Source organism: Marmota monax, unplaced genomic scaffold (genome assembly GCF_021218885.2).
Source record: "Marmota monax isolate L192 unplaced genomic scaffold, Marmota_monax_Labrador192_F-V1.1 WCK01_AAM20220418_F8-fsc00064, whole genome shotgun sequence".
Classification (NCBI taxonomy): Eukaryota; Metazoa; Chordata; class Mammalia; order Rodentia; family Sciuridae; genus Marmota; species Marmota monax.
Genome location: NW_026694542.1, coordinates 8287480 through 8303544, shown reverse-complemented (window position 1 = coordinate 8303544; position 16065 = coordinate 8287480). Strand labels below are relative to the sequence as shown.

At 43.4% G+C, this 16065-nt stretch overlaps 1 protein-coding gene across 1 annotated transcript; it reads right to left on the bottom strand.

Annotated features, from left to right (window-relative positions):
* Positions 1–9746: 9746 nt before the first annotated feature.
* Positions 9747–15048, bottom strand: Gip (gastric inhibitory polypeptide). Its single transcript, XM_046420338.1, has 4 exons — positions 14963–15048; positions 13057–13203; positions 11953–12042; positions 9747–9852 (listed from the first exon to the last, which is right to left on the bottom strand). The coding sequence occupies exons 1-4, from the start codon at positions 15046–15048 to the stop codon at positions 9747–9749; spliced, it is 429 nt and encodes a 142-aa protein (XP_046276294.1).
* Positions 15049–16065: the final 1017 nt, after the last annotated feature.

The following is a 16065-nucleotide window of genomic DNA, read 5'->3' as shown; positions in this document are numbered from 1 at the left end:
AAGCCAGAAGCCATTCCACTTTACTGGAACTTAACCTGTTAGAATGTCACGCAGAAATTCTGATTTGGGAGGGCCTTACAGTTAACTTGACTTCTAGAGTCAGATTGCTTTGCCCCACAGCTCAGTTCCAGTACATAAAGTTTAGTAACTCAAAGCAATTTCCATTATTTCTTGTGTTTCATTATCCACAGTTGTAAAACTAGAATAACACCTAAGTTAGGACGGTGAGAAATTAATAAAGTATTAAGTACAATGCCCAGCACAAAAGTAAAGAGTTATTATTATTCATCGTCTGGGGTGGAATCTGTCATTTTTGTGTTTAGAAAGCTGCCTAGGTGATTTTGATAGCGTTATTGAGTCTAACAAGGAAGATGCTTTGTGTTGCTGTTGAAACAGAGTTACACTTTGTTGCTTAAGCTGGTGTTGAACTGCTGGGTTCAAGTTATTTTCCTGCCTCATTCCAGTACTGAATGACAGGCATAGTCTACCTTGCCAAGGAGTAATAAGATCAATTTTTTTAATCAGGCATTGCTGTGAATGCCTGTAAACCCAGCGACTAGGAGGCCTAAGCTCTAGAAGGGTCAAAAGGTTTGAGTCCAACCTCAGCAATTTCGTGAGCCCCTGTCTCAAAAAAGCCGGGTAGGGGCTGGGGATGTAGCTCAGTAGTACTGCAGCCCTGAGTTCTATCCCCAGTGCTAACTAAAAAAGAAAAAAAAATTTAAAAACTTGGCCCTAATCAAAGGATAAAATTATAAGGATTGTAAATGACTATTGAGGCAACTCTTCATCCTGTAAAATAAAGTATTGCTCATGGTCACAACTAAGGAGGTTGGTTTTACAGAGAGAAGGGATTGAAGAAAGGAGAAGCAAAAATAAAAAGCAGATTGGTCATTTTGTATTCTCCTTGTAGCCAAGTATAGAGGTAAGGCAGAGAGGGGGCCTGGCACAGTAACTCCAGAAGGTGAAGCAGGAGAATCTCAAATTCAGGCCAGCCTGACAATTTAGTGAGACACTGTCTCAAAACAGAAAGGGCTGGTGATGTAGATGGGTAGTAAAGTGCCCCTGGGTTTAATACCCAAGATTGTAAATTGGCTGGCAGGGAGAGGATGGGGAATGAGAAAGAGAGAAAAAAGGATTAAAGCAAAAGGAACTTCATTATCAAACCTGGCCTGCGCATAATTTGTGCTAACATCAACCTAAACCTGATTTGTCAGGTCAGACAAACAGCTTAGTTTCACCTTGATAATATAAAACTTTATCATGAGCAACTCCATTTTAATTTTTAGCTTGGTTTGTTATAACCTATACAGGAGTTTAGTCAAAAACAGTGGCCTTCTGTAATTTTTATTTGGGAGGGAGGGGTACTAGGGACTGAGCCCAGGAGCATTTAACCATTGAGCTACTCTCAAGCCTTTTTATTTTTTATATTAAGACAGGACCTTGCCAAATGGATGAGGCTGGCCTCCAAACTATTGATCTTCCTGCTTCAGGTTCCCAAGTTGCTGGAATTACAGGCATGTACTGTTTTCGAAGGATTGGTCCTTGTCCCAGAAAAAAGCTGAGTAGGGGCTGGGGATGCAGCCCCTACCCTGCCAATCCAATAACTAGGATGCAATTTTGAGAAAAGGGAAAAAAGGTTTATTGCTTTGCTAGCAAAGGAGAAACACAGGGGACTCCTGTCCCAAAGGCTGTGACTCTGCCCATCATTGGGAACAGGGTTTTTATAGAGGTGATTCAGAGAAAATGAGATTGGGGATAGAGATCAGAAAGGAGAAGGTCAGAGAAAAGAAGATCAGGGAGAAGAAGTTTAGGGAAAAGAATATCAAAGAAGATCAGGGAGGAGATCAGGAAGGAGAAGGTTAGGGAAAAGAAGACTGGGGGGAAAAAACATGTAAGTCTCAAAGCCCCAAGGGATATAGTCAGAGCATCAAGTGGAACCCCTGTTACAGTACCACAGTGCCTGTCCTACCTCCTATAATTTTCAGTGAACCCTCTTCATTTACACACTCTGATTTCATATCCTCATACTCTTACATCACCCCAAACACAGAAACACAGTCCCTCAGTTATTTACTGACACTGTAACAGGGGTTCACTTGATGTTTGGACTATATCCCTGTTGCTTTGGAACTTAAATTTTTTTTTCCCAGAACTTTCCCTAATCTTCTCCTCCCTGATCTCTCCCCGCCACCATCTCATTATCTCTGAATCACCTTTTTTAAAAAACCCTGTTCCCCATGATGGGCAGAATCACAGCCTTTGGGATAGGAGTCCCCTGTGTTTCTTCTTTACTAGAAAGTAATAAACTATCTTTTTCCTTTTCCTCAAATCCTTGTCCTTCTTATTGGATTGGCATTGGGAACAAGACTGAGCTTTTAGTAACACCACCACCTAAACTACCTGCTTCCTCCCTTCCTTCCAGACTCCCATTGTATGACTCCTTCAATTATACTCACTTGGGCTAGGGTTGTGGCTCAGCGGTAATTATTTGCTCACCTAGCAGTGCTAGGCCCTGGATTCCATCCTCAGCACCACATAAAAATAAAATAAATATATTGTATCCATCTACAACTAAAAAATAAAATATATATTTTTTTAAATTATACACACTCATTCCCTTGCTCACATTCATGCCCTCTTGTGCTCTCAACTAGACACTTGCATACTCCCTTAGATATAGTCACCCTCAATAAATGTGATTCCTAATTTCCCTTAAGCAGATGTGCTCTTCCCTTTATTCAGACACATTTTTCCCTTTTATAATGTTAGAGAAAGTTTACTGACCAGTACTATATGCTGGTCAATGTTTAACAACCACCTCTCGAGGCTGGGAGAGGAGAAATCTGATTAGTAGTCTTTGCCAATACCTATGTTGTAAATACCCTGACCATGGCCAGTTTCAAGTTACCAAAGGTTTCATAACCTGTTCACAGAATTCCAGAGGACTTAACACTGGCTCTTCCAAACCCTCTGCTCCAGCACACCATTGAATGTTGACTGTCCCAGATTTCCTTACTTGCTTTAAGTGACTCATTGACCTTGTGGCAGGATTACTGACTGCATGGATTTTTAATTTTCTACCTTAAAAAGACAATGGAGTACACAGTTAACATCTATTATTTACCTTAAAAGGTTGTCATGAGGTGCTGGGTTTTGTTTATTTGTTTTGTTTTTTGGTTTTTGAGGTACTGTGGATTGAACACATGCCCAATCTGTTTTGAGACAGGATCTCAGCAAGTTGCTCAGGCCAGCCTCAAACTTGTAATCCTTGTGTCAAATGGCTGAAATTATATCACACCCAGCTGTGCTGAGGCTTTAAGTTAGGTCATTTTGATTAAAGAAAGAGGGAGAGAGAGAGAAGGAAGAAGAAAAGAAAGAAGCCAGGCGCAGTGGCATGTGCCTGTAATACCAGCAGCTCTGGAGGCTGAGGTATGAGGATCATGAGTTCAAAGCCTCCCTCAGAAAAAGGGAGGCACTTAGCAACTCAGTGAGAGACTCTGACCCTAAAATACAGAATAGGGTTAGGGATATGGCTCAGTGATTGAGTGCCCCTGAGTTCAATCCCCAGTACCAAAAGAAAGAAAGAAAGAAAATATGATGTTTTTTATAATGCTTTTTGAGCCAGGAGTGTAGGTGCAGGCTTGTGATCCCAATTACTCAGGGAGGGTGAGGCAGAAAGATTACCAGTTAAAGGCCAGCCTGGACAATTTAGTGAGACCCTTTCTTAAAAAACAACAACAACAACAAAAAAAAAACTCACAAATTATACATATATGGTTGGTGCATAATAAATAAGAATATTTATTTACTCGCCTGGCATGCGCGGGGTGCTGGGTTCGATCCTCAGCACCACATACAGATAAAATAAAGATGTTGTGTCCACTGAAAACTAAAAATAAATATTTAAAAGTTAAAAAAAATAAATAAATAAGAATATTGTACAAATGGGGAGGTGGGTAACTATTCCTTTTTGATTCATTGATAATCCTCAGACACCCAAGACCCCAAAATGCAGATCCAAACTTATCCCCAAGTTTTTTTGTTTGTTTGTTTTTTTCTTGCACTGGGGAATAAATCCAGGGGCACTTTACTGTTAAGCTACATCCTCAGCCTTTTTTTTTTTTTTTTTAGTTGTTGATGGGCTTTTATCTTATTTATTTTTATGTGTTGCAGAGGATCATCGAACCCAAGGCCTTAAACATGCTAGGCAAGCACTTTACCACTGTGCTAACAACCCCAACCCATCCTCAGCCCTTTTTTTAAATTTTGAGACAGGGTCTTGTTAAATTTCCCATACTGGCCTGGAATTTGCCTCTTCCTGCCTCAGCCTCCCAAGTCACTGGGATTGTAGTTGTGTGCCATCGCACCCAGCCCCAAGACATTCAGTTCCATCAAGGAGAATCATTGTAATATATCCTCTAAAAACCAATTTTTAAAAAAAATTTGTAGGGCTGGGGATGTGGCTCAAGTGGTAACGCGCTTGCCTGGCATGCGCAGGGCACTGGGTTCGATCCTCAGCACCACATAAAATAAAAATAAAGATTTAAAAAAAAATAAATAAAAAAAATAAAAAAATTTGTAGTGGTAGATGGACACAATGACTTTATTTTATTTCTTTATTTTATGTGGTGCTGAGGATCAAATCCAGTGCCTCACTCATGCTAGGCAAACGCTCTGCCCCTAAGCTACAGCCCCAGCCCTAAAAACCAATTTTTAGCAATATGTGGTGGTGCGGGCCTTTAGTTAGTCCCAGCTGTTCAGGAGGCTGAGTTGGGAGGATCACTTCAGCTCAGTTGTTAGTAGGGGCCAGCCTGGGCAACATAGCCAGACCTCCAGCTCAAAAAAATTTTAAATAAGTACAAATAAAATATATCATCTGAGAAGAGGTGTGCCTTAAATTGTATGTGCTCCAGATAAGGAGCTCTAGAAGTTTAGAGGAAAGGATATCAAGAATATTAGAACTGGGGCTGGGGTGGTGGCTCAGTAGTAGAGCACTTGCCTAGCATGTGTGAGGCACTGGGTTCAATTCTCAGCACCTCATATAAATGAATGAATAAAATAAAGGTCCATCAAAATCTAAAAAAAAGAAAATATTAAAAAAAAAGAATATTAGAGCTGGAAGAAACTTTAGAAGTTGACTGGAAGGCTGGGATTTAGCTCAGTGGCAGAATGCTGTTTTCTCTGCCTACCTACCCAGCCCTTCAGCCAATCCAATTGGCCACAACCTAATTCTAAACTAATGCTCTTTTTTGGGGCAGGTGGGGTGGGTACGAGGATTGAACTCTGGGGCACTCAACCACTGATACACATCCCCAGCCCTATTTTGTATTTCATTTAGAGACAAGGTCTCATGGAGTTACCTAGAGCCCCACTTTGACTGAGGCTGGCTTTGAACTTGAGATTCTCCAGCCTCACCTTCCTGAGCCACTAGGATTACAAGGCAGGCACCACCATGCCTGACTCTGCTCTTGTTTTTTTAAATGAGGAAACAAGCCAAATTGAGAGGATTATAATAACCAAACAATGTTATTGACTACTTACTTTTACTTTGTGCCATTTTTGTTGCCGAAAGCTAGATCCTTTTCCCCAATGCCAATTAATTAATGAGGACATGGTTTTGAGAAAACGGAAAAAGAGGGTTTATTGCTTTGCTAGCAAAGGAGAAACAGGGGACTCCTATCCCAGTCTGTGATTCTGCCCATCATGGGGCACAGGGGGCATTTAAAGAGGTGATTCAGAGAAAATTAGATCAGGAGATCAAGGAAAAGAAGATCTAGAAGTTCATGGAAAAAGAGATTGGAGGGCTGGGGTTGTGACTCAGCGTTAGAGAGCTCGACTAGCACGTGTGAGGCACTGGGTTTGATGCTCAGCACCAACTAAAAATAAATAAAATAAAGGTATCGTGTCCAACTACAACTAAAATTTTTTTTTTAAATAAAAAAGGACTGGTAAAAAGAAAAAACTTGTAAGTTCCAAAGCCACAGGGATATAGTCAAAGCATCAAGTGAACCCTTGTTATACTTTGTGCAGGGCTTTATCTTTGATTTCAACCCTATGAAGATTACTTTTTTTTTATACTGGGGATTAAACACAGGTATGTATTACATCTGAACTACATTCTCAGACTTCCTTTTTATTTTTATTTTTTTTATTTTGAGAGAGGATCTTGCTAAATTGCTCAGAGCCTTGCTAAATTGCTGAGAATGCAATCCTCCTGCCTCAGCCTCACAAATAGCTGGAATTACAGGTGTGTGCCACTGTGCCCTACTTGAACATATTCTTGTTTTTACAGACAGGATTTTCCCCCCAGTACTGGAGGATTAAACCCAGAGGTCCTTTACCAGTTAGCTATAATCCCAGCCCTGTTTTTAAATCTTGAGACAAGATCTCACTAAATTGCTGAGCTGGGCCTCAAATTTGTGATTCTCCTGCCTCAGTCTCCCTAGTTGCTGGGATTACAGGAATGTGCCACCACAGATGGAGATTAATGTTCATAAAAAGAATTTGAGACCTATGAAATGATTGGAATCTCTAGGTATGTTTTATTCTAGCAGGCTGACATTGGACTAGAGTAAGAGGAGAGGGGAGGGATTCCAGGCAATGTAAGCAATCCCTTCCCCTCTCCTCTTCCTCTCTAGTCCCATGATTAACCAAGGGAGAAAAGGAGAATTTCCTGCCCTTTGTGAGTGGAAAGCATTGAGAGAGGGCAGCGGACTGCAATGGGGAAGGCTTTAACTGCTGGAGGATAAATGTGTGGATTCTTTTTTCTTTTTAATTTTTTTAGATGTTGATGGACCCTTATTTTATTCATTTATTTATATGCAGTGCTAAGAATCAAACCCAGTGTCTCACACATGACATGCTAGGCAAGTGCTCTACCACTGAGCCACAAACCGGGTCCCTCCTTACGAATTCTTAACAATTTGGCCACTTCCCTTCACCTTGACTACCACTACCATGATCTGTGCCATTATCATTTCTTCTCGAAATGTTGCAAAAGCCTCTGAATTTTTCTTCCTCTTCCACTTCATTCCCCACTCATCTCAATATAATCCTCTTTGTTTTAGGAGTGATTGTTCTATAATGTAAATGGTCCTCTTTGACTTGACATTCCTTTCCTTGAAATCTTTCAAGAACTTTAAATTTGCTGGGCATGATGGCACCGCCTATAATCCCAGCAATTTGGGCTAAGGTGGGAGGATCCCAAATTTAAGGCTAGCCTGGACAATTTTAGCCAGACCCTGTTTCAAAATACAGAGGGTTGAGGAAGGGGGCATGTAGCTTGGTGGTAGAATGCTTGCCTAGCTAGCACAGTAGAGCTTCTGGGTTCAATTCCTAGTATTACTACCAAAAAGAAAAAAAGAAAGTCAAGGTCTGTTGGGTGTGGTGGCACATGCCTGTAGTTCCAGTTGCTCTGAAGACTGAGGGAGGAGGATCACTTGAACCCAGGAGATCTAGGCCCACCCAAGCAACATAGGGAGACCCTAAAATACCAGAGCCAAGCATGGTGGTGAACACCTGTAATCTCAGTGACTCAGGATGCTGAGACGGGAGGATCACAAGTTTGAGGCTGGCTTAGACAATTTAGCAAGACCCTGACTCAGAATAAAAAATAAATAAAAAGTATTGGGGCTGGGGATGTGGCTCAAGCGGTAGTGCGCTCGCCTGGCATGCGCAGGGCGCTGGGTTCGATCCTCAGCACCACATAAAAGTAAAATAAAGATGTTGTATCCACCAAAAAACTAAAAAATAAATATCAAAAATTCTCTCTCTCTCTTAAAAAAAAAAAAGTACTGGGTGCCAGGTACAGTGGCACATACCTGTAATCTCCGTGATTTGGGAAGCTGAAGCAGGAGAATCACAAGTTCAAAGGCAGCCTCAGCCATTTAGCAAGGCCCTAAGAAATTTTAGCAAGACAATAAAAAGTACAGGGGATGTGGCTCAGTGGTAAAGCACCCCTGGTTTATTGAAAACAAACAAAAACAACAACAAAAACACCCAGGCACCATGGCAGAATTCCAAGATCTCAGCAACTAGGGGAGGCTAAGGAAGAAGGATCCCATGTTTAAGACCAGCCTTGGAAATTTAACTAGACTGTCTCAGAATAAAAGGACTGGGGATGTAGTTCAATGGTAGAACACCCCTGAGTTCCATCACCTTATGGGGTGGGTGTGTGGGGGTGGGGATTAAGGCATCTGTCTGTCGCTAGACTTGAAAATCCTCAGGGTCAAGTATTGTGTCTGTTTCCTTCACTGCTGCTTTAACGTAGTACTTAGCATAGTCCTCTCCTTGTTTCTAATAAATCATCCATATAATGAATGGATGAATGAACAGATGTGTGTCCCTTTTCATTGGGAAGCATAAGCACACAGATACCCACAAACACAACCTGTTAGTGCTCAGTTGACTTTTTTTTTTCCCCTTTTTGTGGTGCTGGGGATTGAACCCAGGGCTTTGTGCATTCGAGGCAAGCACTCTACCAACCGAGCTACATCCTCAGCCCTCAGTTGACATTTGAATAAATTTTCACAATGCGCACAATGATTTATTTCAGCTTATACTTTATTGGTTTGGTTTCTTTTGGGGACTCTGGAGTAGGGCGGAGGCAAGAGTTGAGTAAGTGAAGGGCAGAGTCCAATCTTGAAACTGGGTTGGTCAGTCACTAAGACCTGGGAAAGTGGAGAAACAAGAGGAGGGGGGTGGGGTGGGGTCCTTATCAACTGGGAGTCAGCTCAGCAAGTTTATTTATCCTATTGCCCAGCAGGAGCCAAACTGCTCCTACCTTCAAATGACCTTTTTAATGATAAATAATCAAAATAATTCACTAAACTACAGAGACAGTTACTCACCTTCCTATGGAGATTCTCTCCTATCTCTTTTCTATTAGCTTGGATACATTCCCTTTTCCCTTTTTACTCTCTGGCAGACGCCTTCCCAGATTTGTCCCTTCCATTCCTTCCCAGTTTCCCAGTATTAAAGTCTGGATGTGATTCAGTTTCTGTATCTAGCTTGGTGTCTGCCTATTGGATGGGTGTCCTGTCTCATCCTTAGGTGCCTGAGTCTATAATCTTTAGTCCCTTTCTCTAGGACCCAATACATAGACTGAAAGATTTTCTAGCTGGTAATCACTGAGATCATCAGTGTCTACACAACAGGGCAAACAGCCTCCAACTACAGAAGTTTCCATCACTGAAAGGTGTCATAGCCCCAGGGTCCAGAGGGAAATCTGAGAATAGGGATGGGCAGCTGAGCTAGGTAAGAGAACTGGGAACTGGGACTTGAGGAGGATGAGAGGGAAATCCCAGTAGTAATGACAACTGCTGATACTTCTCAGCTCTTATTCCTCCTCAGGTGTGGCCCTCAGCTCATTACTTGCATTATCTTATATAAACTTCATCACCATGCCATTAAATGATCCTCCCATTCCACCCCCCCAAACCTATGCTGAGAATGGCATGCTAGGCAAAGTGCTCTACCACAGAGGTACACATCAGCCCGCCATGAAATGGTTTAAATAGGTCTCATTTTAATGAAAACACCGAGGTCCAGAAAGGCTAAGTAATTTGCCAGTGTATATTGGGGCAGAGATTTGAATAAGGGCTGGGGTATGATTCAGCTTGCTTAGCCTGCCCCAGGCCCTGGGTTCCATCCCTAGCACTGTGGGGTGGGGAGATCTGAATTCATGTGTAACCCAGAAGCTCAAGCTTCTAACCTTTGTGCAACATGCCCAAAACCACTGTACTCCCTCACCTGAGTGTGCAGAGCTCTGTCTGGTCCACCATCCAGGCCAGCAGCTTTTGAATCAACAACTCCTTTAGTAGATCTTCATCACCAGGGTTCTTGGGTAGGGAGCTGCAAAGAATATAGCCTATAGGAGCCTCCTTGAGTTTGGGCCTCACCCAGAGAAAGCAAATACAGGACCTAGGACTCAGAAGGAGCCCTTGGAAGTGGGGACAGAGCCAACACAGCTGCCTATTGGTTATCTTTTCACTCTTCAGTACAGGCAAGGTCAAATAGGAATCTACTACAAGGCCAGGCATGATGGTGCATGCTTGTAATCCTAGCTACTTGGAAGGCTGAGGCAGGAGAATAGCAAACTCAAGAACAGCCTCAATGATGGGACCTCGAGCCTGGGGCAGAGCGGGTGTGTTCCGTTGTCGCGTTTCCACCGCGATTTCCTCTTTTAATCTTCCTTAGTTCCTAAGACTTTCAAGGTATTTGCCACGTTTTTCTTATCATCTGCCCTATCATTTAAAGTTTTTTCTTACTCAAAAAAAAAAAAAAAAAAAAAGAACAGCCTCAGCAATTTAGCAAGACCCTGTCTGAAAATAAAATATAAAAAGATGGGATGTAGCTTACTGGTAAAGCATCCCTGAGGGGCTGGGGATATGGCTCAAGAGGTAACGCGCTCGCCTGGCATGTGTGTGGCCCGGGTTCAATCCTCAGCACCACATACCAACATCTTTGTTGTGTCCGCCGAAAACTAGAAAATAAATATTAAAAAATTCTCTCTCTCTCTCTCTCTCTCTCTCTCAAAAAAAAAAAAGAATTTCTAATAAATAAATAAATTTAATAAATAAAAAATAAAGCATCCCTGAGTTTAATTCCCAGAACCAAGAGAAGAAACTTGCTGGTGCAAACCAGGCATGGTGGTGAACCCCTGTAATCCCAGTGGCTCAGGAGGCTGAGGCAGAGGCTGGATGATTTCAAGTTCAAAGCCAATTTTAGCAATTTAGCAAGATCCTAGGCAACTTAGCAAGACCCTGTCTGGATAAGCATCCCTGGTACTAAAAAAGAAAGAAAGAGGAAGCTGGGGTTGTGGCTCAGTGGTAGAGGGCTTGCCTAGCATGTGTGAGGCACTGGGTTCAATTTTCAGCACTGCATATAAATAAATGAACAAAATAAAGGCCCATCAATGTTTAGAAACTGCCCAGGAGCTGGGAGTGTAGCCCAGTGGTAGAACACTGACCTAGTATGCACAAGACCCTTGATTTGATCTCTAGCACTGCAAAAAAAAAAAAAAAAAAAGAAATTCTAGCCCCAAAACTTGCAGAATCTCTCCTCTGTGAGTTTGGTCTGACCCCAGGAGTTTGTTGTTTGTTTGTTTGTTTGTTTTGTACCAGGGATTGAACACAAGGGTACAACTGAGTCACATCCCTAGTCCTATTTTCTATTTTATTTAGAGACAGGGTCTCACTGAGTTGCTTAGTGCCTCGCTTTTTGCTGAGGCTGGCTTTGAACTCACAATCCTCCTGCCTCAGTCTCCGGAGGCATGCAGTACTGTGCCCTGACCCCAGGAGTTTTTTGTGGTACTGAGGATTGAACCCAGGGGTGCTTTACTGCTGAACTACATCCCTAGCCCTTTAAAAAACTTTTTTTTTTTTTAGTTGTTGATGGATTTTTATATTTTTTATTCATTTAGTTATATGTGATGCTGAGATTAAACCCAGTGCCTCACACATATGAGGCAAGTGCTCTACCACTGAGCCACAACCCCAGCCCTCCTTAGCCCTTTTATTTATTTTTATTTTTGAAGACAATGTCTTTTACTTTAACATTATGCATTTTAAAACTTTTTTTGTAGTTGTGTATGGATAGAATATCTTTATTTTATTAGTTTATTTTTATGTAGTGCTAAGGATTGAACCCAGTGCCTCACACATGCTAAGCAAGTACTTTGCCACTAAGCTATAACCTCTGTCTACCCTTTTTATTTTTTATTTTGAGACAGGGTCTCACTTAGTTTCCCAGGGTGGCCTCCAGCTTTCAATCCTCCTGCCTCAGCCTCCTGAATCACTGGAATTACATGTGTGTACCACTGTGCCTGGATGGAGATTCCTCTTTGAACTCTGGGAGGAAGAGAATGCTTATGCTCTGGAGTGTGGGAGAGATAAAAGTGAGGTGGGGTGGCCCAGGAGGTTCTGTTCCCTCCCTTTCCACATGGAGACTCACCTCTGCTGCTCTGGTGCCTCCTTATTCCCTTGAGATTGCCCAGCCAGTTCCAGGGCCTGGGCCTCCCTCTGGGTGATGTTGTGTTTCCAGCTAGTAAGCAGAAGATTAGGGAGTGGGTAGGCTAGGGGAGACTGCAGATGCTCCCGACCTAAGGACACTTGAATCTTTTGGCACCTCAGTCCTGGGAGAAAGGGTACCTCTTTCTCCACTCAGCCTCCCCACCATTCATGTTTAGTTGCTTCCACCAGTGGCACCTCTTCAAAATTTACCAGGCTGACCAAACAGCAAGAGCATGGAAAGAGACTTGTTATAGTAAGAAAGTACAGGGCGGCTTATTTCCAAAGTCTGAAGTGGTCACCACCAGACAGTCATTGGCAGCCTTTCAGCCTCCTGACTGCATTCCTGGCCCCCTGGGGATCCTCTCTGAGCTTCCACATATTTCCCCAGTTCCTCCTCTTGGAAGTAAAGGGTTGGAACTCTGCCTATGGGGTAGCCACCTTGCTATATTAATCAATGCCACAAATTATCCTTCTAACAAAAAGGAAGAAGACGGAGGAGGAGGCAGAGGAGAAAAAAGAAAAAGGAGAAGGAGGAAGAGGTGGAGGGAGAAGGAGGAGAAGAGGAGGAGGAGGAGGAGAAGGAGACAGAAAGAAGGAAAAAGAAAAGGAAGAGGAGGAGGAAGAAGAAAAAGGAGGAGGCAGAGGAAAAGAAGAAGAGGAGGAGAAGGAAGAAGACAAGGATTGGAAAAAGAAGAAAAGAAAGAGAAAGAACAGGAAGTAGTAATAGTAAAGGGTTGGAAGAAGAAAAAGAGGAGGAGAGGAGGAGGAGGAGGAGGAGGAGGAGGAGGAGGAGGAGGAGGAGGAGAAAGGGGAAGGGGAAAAAGGAGTAGTAGTAAAGGATTGGTGACCGGCCCTGGCTCTTATCAGCCCCTAGACTGGACTTCTGCCAGAGTCGGGATCTCCATTTCCAACTCCCCACCCTTATCTAGTGAAAGGTGCCACTGGATTTGTGACCTCCTGCCTATGTGACTACATATGGTGACCTGATCTGAACACAGAAGGGCCCGGGCAGGCAGAAGAGGAGTGGGTGTACAAAATGACTCACTTGTTCTTCTTCCCCTTCTGGGCCAGCAGCCAGTTCACAAAGTCTTGCTGGTGGATCTTGTCCATGGCAATGCTGTAGTCACTGATGAAAGTTCCCTCTGCATACCTTGGTCCTAGAGGTCGGGAGCCAGGAACCTTTGCATGGGATCTGAGGGAGGAGAGATGGAAGCCAAGATGCCAGGGAAGGGGCAGGGATCAGAGGTCATAATTTAGAGGTAAAGGATTGGATTGCTACTAACAGAAGGCAGACATGAAAACAAGCCAGCCCCATTTCTTGGGAGCCAGTTTTTAATGGAGACACCCTGTTGTCAATTCATTCATTGACAACTGAAGATAAAGTCCTCGGCTCCCTGGGGCTTTTTGCCCAGTTCAAGGACCTTCTTCCTACATTGTGTGTGTGTGTGTGTGTGTGTGTTTAGATTCTGGGCAAAGGACTGAATCACACGTTTTCTTTCTTTCTTTTTTTTTGGTACTGGTGATTGAACCAAAGAGTTCACTCTACCATTGAGCTACATCTCTGACTCTTTTTCTTTTCCTTTGAAAACAGCGTCTTGCTAAATTGCTGAGGCTGGCCTCAAACTTGCATCCTCCCACCTCAGCCTCCAGAGTTGTTGGTATTACAGGCATACACTACCCACCCAGCTCAGTTCCCTGATTTCTTTCTCTTGCCCTGACCCTGTCTGATTCAGGTCTTTTGCTCACATTTTATAATAATAATAATAATAATAACAACAATAACAACAAAAACAACTCACAGAAGATCACTTACTATGACTCAGGTTCTCTATAAACACTTTAGCACATAAAATCATCTAACCCTTACAACAGTTCTAGGAAATATCCTCCCCTTCCTGCCCCCCTTTTTTTTATTCACTCAGTATTGGGAATGGAACCCAGGGTCTTGCACATGGTAGGCAAGTGCTCTACTACTGGGCTACACCCCCACCCCTACCCGCATTGTGTGAGTGAAGAAACCAAGGTGCGAGATCCAGGACTCACCACAGGCAACCTGAGCCCTGGTCTATTGTCTTAACATCTACATGATGCCATTCTCCTTATATGTGTTTCTGACAGCTTCCCTCACATTGACAACTTTACATTTGCCAAATTGACAGGGACTCATGGTGTGTCCTTGCATCTGAGAAGATCCAACTCTACTTAGAATAATCTCTCTTAGTCCTTGAAAGCACCACCAGAGCCTCCTGCTATATTCACCATATTGTTGGCTCTTCATCCCAGTTCTTAGGACAATCTGCAATAGACCTAAGAGCTTCTTTTCTGTCTCCTGGAAGACAGGAGGCAGTGGTAGGTCCCTGTTCACATATCCCCTGTGCCTGAGCATTGGAGGCTCTCTGTAAGAGCTGAGTGAAGGCATGCATCAATGAGTGGCTGAAGCTTTTATCAGAAAGGAAGAAGATGGCTGGGTGAGGTGGTGCATGCCTGCCATTCCAGCAACTCTGGAGGCTGAGGCAGGAGGATTGCAAGTTCAAGGTAAGCTTCAGCAACTTAGTGATGTCCTAAGCAACTCAGTGAGACCTGTCTCAAAATAAAGATAAAAATAAAAAGGACTGGGGATATGGCTCAGTAGTCAATCTACCATTGCTCTTCTCCACCCCAGGGTTTAATCCCTGATAAAAAAAAAAAAAAAAAAAAAAAAACAGGAGATGATGCCATCTTCTTGAGAACTCAGACATTGAGAAATCCTTCCAGAAATCTAACCATCTAACTGGGCTTTCCCACTGCAGCTGTAACTCATTAATCTCTGGTTCCATTCTCATTCTACACCCAGGTCTCTGGCAGACTTTTCTCCTAACTTCTTTCCTCTTAGTTTGGGGTTCCTCCCTTTCTCACCTTCCCCTTGAACTGAGTCCTGAACATGGTTATCCCTCAGGCTTCTGCCTTCCTACCTGGAGAAAGCCTCTTCCTTCTCTCCCAGCCCCACTGCCAGAAACAAGAGCACCAACAGCAGAGAGCAGGTCTTCATGGCCATCATCTTCCAAGGGTTTTTCCACTCTGAGAAAGAAAAGGGCCAGGACAAGAGAATGAGGGTACAGCCAGGAGGCCATGAAATGCCAGGGCCTGGGCAGGTGCTGGGAGTTGCTGGGGATTAGAGGTAGTGACAAGAAGGGTCCTTGGGGCCTGACCAAGAGATGAATATGCTCAGTCTTAAGTGGACTCTGAAAGGGGTGGAGAAGAACAATGGTAGAGAGACCTTGGCAGAGTAAAGCAGTGAAGGCCTGGATACCTCTCTTCCCTGGCTCCAGGGGCCAGACATCACAGGTGTGGGGTTAGACAAGTTTCTCTGCTTAGAACCTCCCAAGTTCATGGGAGCCAGAGTTCCTGAGTTCTAATTAACTGCCACCCAAATCATTGTGGCCCCCTTGCCCTAAATGAAAACCATGCACAGAACCATCTCCCTTCTCAGACTTAACTATTGTGACTCAGAAAATCTCATCTGAAAGTCAATCTGACCTGTTCTCTTCTTGTAGGGGTTTGATTCATTTCATGATGGTTCTTCAGTTGAGAGAATGAACAATGAGAAACTTGTCACACTCTCCCTTTTGGCCTGAAAACCAAAGCTGGATCTGGAGAGGTGTGGACTGCAAGAGCTGACCTTCCTTAGAAACCATAGGAGCTGCCTTCCTATTTCTCAGAGGAGGAGAGTGAGATGCCTGGGAGCCCCGCATCTCAAGTAGCCAGAATCCACCTCCTCTCAGGTCATCTCTTCCATCCCCATTCCAGCCTCTCTCTTACCTGACTTCCTTTCTGGCTCTTCCAGAAGAAGGGCAGGATGGGATCCCTTCCTCCTACCTGCTGGCCAGTTGGAGCCTGCCTCAAGAAAGTCTGTCCTAGCTCCTTTATATCCAGGCATCAGAGACCTGCTGATTAGCCTAAAAGCATCTTATCTCAAGAAATTAAGCCCACAGCTCCTGCCACATTAAATCCATTTTACACATAATGACATTGCCCTTCTACCTGGACTGCACTAATTGGTGATTAACATTTGGAT